The 9,693-nt window shown below is 42.1% G+C and overlaps 1 protein-coding gene across 1 annotated transcript; it reads left to right on the forward strand.

Moving 5' to 3' along the window:
- Positions 1-272: 272 nt before the first annotated feature.
- Positions 273-8,990, forward strand: LOC135501378 (uncharacterized). The gene is made up of 4 exons (XM_064793460.1): positions 273-1,212; positions 3,708-3,871; positions 5,934-6,055; positions 6,718-8,990. Exons 1-4 carry the CDS (start codon positions 991-993, stop codon positions 7,425-7,427), a joined length of 1,218 nt encoding a protein of 405 aa, XP_064649530.1. The 5' UTR covers positions 273-990; the 3' UTR covers positions 7,428-8,990.
- Positions 8,991-9,693: the final 703 nt, after the last annotated feature.

Genomic DNA, 9,693 nt, shown 5'->3' on the forward strand with positions numbered 1-9,693 from the left:
TCTATTAACCAATTATGGAGTTAACACACGACTCGCACACGAGCGTGAGGGGTAGACTCTTTCACCAGTCTAGGAGTATAGCAAAAACCTTATCTCGGGATGACATGCTTGTGAAGAAAGGTACAACGCACTCGGCCATATTCACCATTTGAACTGCGCACGTGCGTTTGTATACAATTTCATTTTTTGGGGCGTAAGCTTCCGGTGTCCGTTCAGCGGTTCACGTGTGTTCGTAGGATGGGTAACCTCGATCCAAGTTGATAATAATCTACAATACCAGAGCGCTCGGTATGACAGTGCATCCACTGTGTCCACTGAAAATGTATGCCGCCTCGAATAAATCAACGAGGCTTCCTCGACCCTCCGCTGCACGGCGGATAGGGTCGAGGTTACCTGGACTACTGATGATGGGGCTGGGTCAATAACAAACATTCTTTCCTCGTTCAAATGTCTCAATTTTACCCTAAGTGTTCCTTCGATTCATTTTAATACCACTTAGGACTGAATATTAAACACTTATGAACACTAATATTTTCACAAACAGTTCCAAACAAATTCGTATTTTGGAGAAATCGTGGATTTTCAAAATTGGCAGTTCCAGTGTCTTCAATCTGTCTGCATTTTAGTGTATTGATGTACATCAGCCTCTTATTGTAACAACAATGCATTGATATTGAAGTCGGTTGTTACTGATAAGTCTATTGACTGTTGTGTTTTGTTCCTTATAGAAAACCTGGTTATCTGTGTACTGGTCAGTGGCTATACTTTGTCCTTTATCAGATATTGTCTATATTGATTCCTATTGTCGTATTGATCAACTTGACCTGACGTTGTTGTTGTTGAGGAAGGTAGAAAACAAAAGTGGACGGGCAGGAAATCCTACCAAGAAGTCGAAGACCTCGGCAGAATTTGTTTTATAGGACTCGTGTTTCAAAGTGGTGGGCACGATTCTGCGATTTGTACTTTTTAGTTGGCTGCTGTTCGGGAAAGATGTCGTTTTTAGCGTATGACAACGTGGATGGGGTATTCGTAAACGGAGAGGAGGGTACCGATGTTGCCGATGGGGAATCTTGTAATCCCGTCATTCACATCTCCAAGGACGCAGATATTCCACCACGATATTACGTTCATAAGATCTTCTCGCCAATGCAAGATGCGTCATTGCAGAACACACAGCAAAGACAGTCTGAAAAACCATCAAGATTTAGAATGGTAGGAAGATTTTTCTAAATTTCTCTAAATTTCATTGGATTGGTTTCATGTGCTTATTTTTTTGCCAGCTTGATGTTTCTTTAGCAATGCTTTTCTGTTACAAAGACTGAGAAATTTGGGAAGGTGATTAGGTTAAACACCAACTTCACTATCCAAATCACCAGGGCATTGGTATCAGCATTTTAAAATGATAGTTTTTTGTACCTTAACTCATCAAGTTAGACTCGCGGACAGGGGCCGAAAATGAATGACACTGGTCAAAGGTCGAAAGGACACCTAAAAGTTTTGTTAATATTATTGATCTTTTGGGCCACAACTAACCTTATGACCTGTGAAAATTGGTTTGGGATCTTACATTTTTACAAAAATTCAGTTTTGCAGGTCAGCGGTGGGTCAGTCAGAAGCCAACTTGTCGGTTTAGGTCACATCTTGTCACGGTTGAAAAGGTGCATAGACCTCAAAATAACAGATCTAGCAGGACACACGGACATGTACATACAGTGTCAGTGTTGCTTGTACTTTATATTTTGAAGTTCTTAATTTTTTTGAGGGAAATTGTGCATATTTTTGGTTCATTTGACTTCGAATCAGCCTATTGCATGACTTGATCGCAATATGTGATCTGTCAGGTGTTCGACTGTGAGCCACACTATCACTCTGGAGGAGTTTGAGCTGAGGGCTGGAAGCTTGGAGTCTTGTGTTAGGGACTCTGAAAATGATAAGTGATATTTGTCCTTGAACACTGGTAACAGGATGGGTTTCCTAAAGTTAGATAGTAGTCTCCATAGTCCCAGTTTTCATGCCAATTACAGTAAAATCACATTGATTTTTCTCTGAAGTTGAAACTGCCTGACATGCCAGAGAGATTTTTGTTGAATATTGAACCTATACAACCAAGGCAGGCACCTCACTAAAATAGGTCAGTTTTCTTCAGTCCAAGTGAACATTTTTTCAGGGAGACTTTCTATGGAATCTTGCAAATGTTTAGACAGTGCCAGCGCCTGATCAATTCATCTCGTACAATACAGATTTTAATGCCATTATGTTTCTCCTTAGTTCTAATCGAGACATCCAGCACAATAGCGGCACTACATTAGTGTCATCTCGGCTACCGTTACCTCTCACATCCATTAATTCGCCACAAATAAATCACATTTAAGAGTTTTACAATTGGCCGTCGCCATGGTAATGGGTATGGTTTATGGTTGAGTAACTGGTGCTATTATTTGATAAACTGTGTATAAACAACAGGATCAATATTAGTGGGGCGCTATTGCTGGCGAGACGAGGATGATTTGTCCTCATCTTGAGTCATCTTGTCATGATGATGTCCAAGTGGAAGAAATAGACCATTGTGGGATGGGAAAACACTGTGCCTCCATCGTGGGATGGGGAAAACACTGTGCCTCCATCGTGGGATGGGAAAACACTGTGCCTCCATCGTGGGATGGGAAAACACTGTGCCTCCATCGTGGGATGGGGAAAACACTGTGCCTATAAGACCATTGTGGGATGGGAAAACACTGTGCCTCCATCGTGGGATGGGGAAAACACTGTGCCTATAAGACCATTGTGGGATGGGAAAACACTGTGCCTATAAGACCATTGTGGGATGGGAAAACACTGTGCCTCCATCGTGGGATGGGAAAACACTGTGCCTATAAGACCATTGTGGGATGGGAAAACACTGTGCCTCCATCGTGGGATGGGGAAAACACTGTGCCTATAAGACCATTGTGGGATGGGAAACCACTGTGCCTATAAGACCATCGTGGGATGGGAAAACACTGTGCCTATAAGACCATCGTGGGATGGGAAAACACTGTGCCTATAAGACCATCGTGGGATGGGAAAACACTGTGCCTATAAGACCATCGTGGGATGGGAAAACACTGTGCCTCCATCAATGGATGGGGAAAACACTGTGCCTCCATCGTGGGATGGGAAAACACTGTGCCTATAAGACCATCGTGGGATGGGAAAACACTGTGCCTATAAGACCATCGTGGGATGGGAAAACACTGTGCCTATAAGACCATCGTGGGATGGGAAAACACTGTGCCTATAAGACCATCGTGGGATGGGAAAACACTGTGCCTATAAGACCACTGTGGGATGGGAAAACACTGTGCCTATAAGACCACTGTGGGATGGGAAAACACTGACACTGTGCCTATAAGTATTGAGCCTCTCACTCTTTTTACATGTTCAAAAGCTGAAAGTGAAAGCACTGATGACTGACTAGACTCTCCCATGTTACGTGCCAAAAACAATCTCACACACAATAATTATCTGAAAAAGTTTGTTTTGGAGCTATACCGATAATGATATTCTTTATAATATCTTGAGTCAGCATGTTCAAAAGGTTTAAAGATAAGGAAGCTCTCCTATTTCATTCAGCCTTGGGGAATAGGCATGTCCTATTGATCCAACTCTAGTGCAGATGTTCTCCAAAAGCATTGTTTAAATAATGTTTATCAAATCTCTCATTGTAGGTGCACACAAGTTGGGGCAGTAGACTCGTGAAAGATGATCGTAACAAACCAGTAAATCTTGCTCTAGTCACCGTGGACAATGACAAACTCAACCATGACAACAGTCGATGTGTTGGCAGGACAATCAGGGATGCACTGCACCACCACACGTGTGAGATTATAAGGTAGGTTCCTGGTCTACAGTTCCAAATGTTGTTCCCACAGTAATTTAGGCCAGTTCTTTGGTCCCTGCCTCAATTTGTCCACAGCAATTACTTACTTACTTACTTAGGACCCTTCATGCCCTATGGCAGCCAGTTATTTTTTGCTGTGATGTTCAATTATCATGAGAGCAACTGTTATTGCCTTTGATCAAAGCTAATTTTGCATGAGTATTTAGGTGTGAATTTAGCTCTCTACGTCATACTTCTGCATACTATCTCTTCCAGTTTTATAACGAGTGACATCAACACAAATTGTGCTAATTAAAATTCTGTTAATTAATCACCAACAGCTTGACTTCTCATCATCTTTGTTATTCTATACTTGGGCTGGTCTTAATCAGGTGAGCTGAGAATATCTCAGGCCGTGACAAACTTCAAAACTGGTCCTTGTTCCGTTCCTCGGTTCTTGCTCCCAGTGGAGGTCGTTTATGAATTTATGTCCTGGAACACAACGACTCAGTCTGTCTTACCTAAGGCCAACTTTTTTGTCATTAGCAGTAGAAATGTACATCTTCTTTGATCGCATCCTTTTCTTGGAAGGACCATGTTTGACGGTGACCCCCTGAGAGAGAGGCAGGGCTATGATGTCCAAAACGGAGTCACACCAACTTTGGCCAGGATTCCATGTACTTATTCTCACAAGGGCTTTGCCCAAAACAAACAAATCAGCCTGCTTGGCCTATCAAAAGGTCGCAGGACTAACAGTTTGTCATGAATAGTGACACTCGTCATCCATCGTCTTCAATCGCAGTACAATATCTTGAGACAAGTTTTCCAAAGACATTGAATGACAGAAAACGTTGTGATGGGCTATGATGTTCGAACAGAGCACCTCTTCTCTGCACAGTCTCATGCTGCCTCCATTGTCGACTTGGAATAACAAAAACCCTGCAAGAAAGCACGCTTTTCATCAAGGAATAGTCGACCTTCTTGATATCTTGCATCTTTAAGGCCTTCGTTCTGTCCATTTCTTTGGAGTGATCCTTTGTGTTTCTGTTTAAAGTAGTTCATTGCTCGGGGCGCTTGGAGAAAATCCGCTACAATGTTTATTCTATTGTTAAGTAATTCAGGAGAAGCGTATACATTGCTTAAGCCTACTCGGCCGATATCTTGTAAAGACATCAGATGTTTGGTCTGTTTTGGAGGGTAAAAAGATTCCTCTGGATTTGCTCCTCAACGGAAGTTTTTCGTCAGTGTTGTGAATTCAAGATCATAAATGGAGTTAGTATTTACACATCAAAGGAAATGCATTAGCTAATATCATTACAAAGAGTCGAGCATTTGTTTTTTGGCTAAATCTCAAAAGACAGTGAATTTTGAGCTTGTATCAAATTTCTTTTAAAAAGATATGTTGCCATGGGAGCATGCATGAACATGATCTTTTCTGATGAATTAGCTTTATTAAGCGATGCTCTTTAAGGATCGAGCGTTATGTCACAACAGATAAAGTCAGTGTGGTAGATGCATTTTTATGAGATTGACAAAATTGGTTGTTTGCCGACTACAGGAATTTGTATTCAGTTCATCAGATTCGACAACCCAACAAAATCAAAGAGAAACAAAGAAAGTGAAGGCATGCTGAGACACCACAAGCTGGATCTATAATCCTGGAGACTGACAAAACCTGTCCTGATAGACGTTCTCTCATTACAGTGGTCAAGTTTAGTAAAGGTCACACTCCACGTGGTACAGAACATGTAAAGACGTGTCCTGTTTACAGCTCGGTGTCCACTGAGGGGGGTTTGATTGTTGTGGGACGTGAAAATGACTCTTTTTACGACATAAGGGACAGGTTATGCAATTCGATATCAAGTACGAGAAATGGTAAAATGATCAGTTGATCGGAGTTGTGAATGTGATGTAACTCACTGATCAGTGATAGGTTCACCACTGAGACGATGTCTAGCTGTTCGTCTGTTTGCAGTGAGGTGTTGAGGCGGAAGAGACCTTGCCAAGTTCGGACACTCTGTGAGCTGTCATTTACATCTATGTTGGGTACAATGTCACACATTTCTCCTTCTAGTTACGACCCAACGCACATCTTGCTGCAGTTGCAGAATCAAGATGGCTGCCAGGCACTGGGACAGGCCTTTCTTGACGAGAAACTCGATGACGTGGATGGATTTAAAGTCATTGACATTGAACGTAAGTATGAGATGTTATAATCTGACCTTTTAGAATCAACTGATCTGTCTGCATCGAAAGGTTTAGATTACTAACCCTCAAGGGTATTTATGTACTTGTAGCTCACCTTTCAAAGGCCGTAAGTTGAATGAAATGAAGCCTCGGAAGCAATACCAATGATCTGATCTTCTCCTTTGTCATCTGAGACAAATGGATCTCTTTTATTCAATGGCTATGAATTACAATTGACACCACACTTATGCCAGATAACCCACTCACAATTACACCGGCATGAAGAAAATCGGCTGTTTTTCTCGAGCCGCTGTTTAAATTTCATTTTGACGTGTGTGGCTCCTTGCTGATCATGTTTTATCGCGGCACATTATTGATCCAGCGAGCTCCAGGGAAATGACTGCCGCTAATCTGGCTATACGCACAGAAGTGCACAGAGCTCATGAAATGCTATAAGCTGATGTCTGTCCTGGTTATACTTTCAATTTGGTCGGTTTCCGTGGTGATATTCCGTTAGTTGAGCACAACCCCCTGGCCTATAAAGCTGCTGTTCACTTAAGCGTTTGTGATCTTGGTTGATTGGTTTGTGATATCATTCATGCAGTACAGGTCAGTTTTGTTTCAGTGTCATCCCCTGTCAGCTCATCTAAGGTGTCTTCTTCTCATTACAGCGTCGGTGCTCACCAATCCCCCCAAAGCATTCTTTGAGGTGGAGACAACGGAACCTGCGGCACTGTGCAAATGTCTAGTCAACGTCATCGCTCCTTCCTGGTCTCCATTTACATATCTTACGGTGCGTCACACAGAGGATACAAACACGCCCATACGCCCATCGTCGATTGACGTGTTACCGGCTCTTTGCCTGATGCTGCTCTTTGAAGGGAAAACACAGGCAAATGCCAACTTGTCCTTGAAACGTTTGGCTCAGTCCCCGTGGCAACCAGTCCAGTTGCCGGACGTTGTAACAAAATCGTTTGACCATAACTTGGATGCTTTCCAGAACATGGAGTTTTCCGTACCGATGTTCGGGGTCAAAACAGGCTGCCCGTACACGGGTGTCCAGCTCATGGTACTAGTCCAGGAGCGTGGCAGATTTGAGGAGATGGAGCATTTTTATCATAATGTTACTGGACTCAAACCTTTGACCCGCCATTCTGCTGGGTCCGAGGTTCAATACTGTGTTTTCCCTCTGTCTCAGCGGGCGGAGCTGGTCATAGCGTATTACCCAGAAGTCACTGTCGGCTCGCTCAAAAACTCCTCTGTCTACATCCAGGTGTCTGACGTGAAGCATATCCAGGGAATCATAAAAATCAGTGCGGACCATTGGCACATCAATGACCCAGAAGGGAACAAGGTCGTACTTTTCATGCCTCTGAAATAAGAGAGCATTTTCGTACTTGTCAATGTGTCCCTTATTGATTGCTATCAATTTTGGAAATCTTAACTTTTAGTAGTTACAGTGGGGTGGTGGTGAAATGTGACTAACATTAAGAGTCGAAACGATCACATGTTTTGTGCTAATGTTATTGCTGTCTCAAGTGCTAAGTCATGTAGGTGGCAACCTACACAGGTCGGGCTTTGTCCTTCTTAATGTGTAATTATCAGGGTATGCTACACCGGACCTGTGCTAAAGTGAGATGAGATCATTGGCAAGACACTGTTTGGGTAACATGACTTCACTTCCAATTGTCAGTAGATGAGAAGCATGTGTAGAACTTGTGAATCAAATGCTGAAGATTTCCTCTTGAACTTTGGTTAAAGTATTATTTTAAAGAGCCAGTAAATAGCATTTTTAATTGTTCAAATACCGTTTACCTGCATATTGAGCTTGAATTTCGGTAAATTGAACGTGGAAACCTCTATGGCGCCCCTCTTGACGGGGTCAGGAAATGTTAGTAAGCGTTGGAAGAACCAGAAATGAGAGTTTTTCTCTTGGTGAGCTATGGAGGTTGATCGTGTCATAACCTAGCCATGATTTTATCATTCATCATCTAATTGTTGTTGATTTTGTTACTGAAGAACAGTTGTAACCCGTTAAGACTTTTGTTAATGGTACTTGGTTTAGTTCTGTTCCTTTCTACTTTTAAAACTTGATGACAAGGTATTTGAGGACCAACTGAATGTATTTATTCAAGAATGTTTGAAAAATGTTCAATAAGGCTATATATATTGACAAGCCAAGAATGTACCTTTGTATTTCCTGCCTACTCTTTGCAAAACCATTTGACCTGATGCCACAAATTGGCGTGCTTCTCGAGAAGGCTACTGAACAATTGGTCTTCTCAAAGCTACATGCACATAACCAACAAAATGGTGATGAAAATAAAAAAAATGTTTTCAGCGTCAGCCCCCACTTGTCAGACAGGGACTAAATCATGTGCCAAAGTAGCTGAAAACAAACTGAAAATTTGGAAAATAGTGGAAAGTACGCCTGAGAGTGGCTCTAGAGTAATATACCGTCTTACTTCTTTGCCTATGAAGACCTATTGTTGAGGGCTACAACACCATTTGTGGCACAGGACATATTGAATTTGTCTTTGCTTCATACATGTACTGTTCAGTGATGTTCTTACCTCCAACCAAGGCATACATGTAGTTCATTGTATATCAAAACCAACTATTCAAGCACATACTGTGTCACAAAAACAAGATTATCTACTTATGAGTTTGAATAACTCACATCAATTAAGGTGAAACAGTGCTTTTTGTTTCCTGTTTGTTTACACTTATAACAGGCAGTTCACTCAAGTATATGTTAGTGGACAACATGGTGGTAGTGTACATTTCATTATTCAACCAAGGCTATGGAATCGCCTATTGAAATCGATTCATTGTGGTTATAATTTGTATCATTTTCCCCAGCAGCAATGCTCTTGTAACACAGTCGTAATACATTTCAGTTGACTTTAAACCAAAAATAGATAATCTTTTCTTACTAAATGTATCAACGTGTTTGTGTTCTTTTCTCCGTGGAATTCTGATGCAGAAAGAGAGTGCCGAAGACTAGCAAAAAAGTAGGAGGTGAACTTGAGCTGCTCTTTGAAGGGAAAACACAGGCAAATGCCAACTTGTCCTTGAAACGTTTGGCTCAGTCCCCGTGGCAACCAGTCCAGTTGCCGGACGTTGTAACAAAATCGTTTGACCATAACTTGGATGCTTTCCAGAACATGGAGTTTTCCGTACCGATGTTCGGGGTCAAAACAGGCTGCCCGTACACGGGTGTCCAGCTCATGGTACTAGTCCAGGAGCGTGGCAGATTTGAGGAGATGGAGCATTTTTATCATAATGTTACTGGACTCAAACCTTTGACCCGCCATTCTGCTGGGTCCGAGGTTCAATACTGTGTTTTCCCTCTGTCTCAGCGGGCGGAGCTGGTCATAGCGTATTACCCAGAAGTCACTGTCGGCTCGCTCAAAAACTCCTCTGTCTACATCCAGGTGTCTGACGTGAAGCATATCCAGGGAATCATAAAAATCAGTGCGGACCATTGGCACATCAATGACCCAGAAGGGAACAAGGTCGTACTTTTCATGCCTCTGAAATAAGAGAGCATTTTCGTACTTGTCAATGTGTCCCTTATTGATTGCTATCAATTTTGGAAATCTTAACTTTTAGTAGTTACAGTGGGGTGGTGGTGAAATGTGACT

This window comes from Lineus longissimus, chromosome 17, assembly GCF_910592395.1.
Source record: "Lineus longissimus chromosome 17, tnLinLong1.2, whole genome shotgun sequence".
Classification (NCBI taxonomy): Eukaryota; Metazoa; Nemertea; class Pilidiophora; order Heteronemertea; family Lineidae; genus Lineus; species Lineus longissimus.

Excerpts from the sequence above, each read along its gene's own strand:
- LOC135501378 (XM_064793460.1), top strand. The coding sequence starts at position 991 with ATGTCGTTTTTAGCGTATGACAACGTGGATGGGGTATTCGTAAACGGA. Across the intron at positions 1,213-3,707 it reads AACCATCAAGATTTAGAATG|GTGCACACAAGTTGGGGCAG; the intron begins GTAGGAAGATTT and ends CTCTCATTGTAG. Across the intron at positions 6,056-6,717 it reads TAAAGTCATTGACATTGAAC|CGTCGGTGCTCACCAATCCC; the intron begins GTAAGTATGAGA and ends TTCTCATTACAG.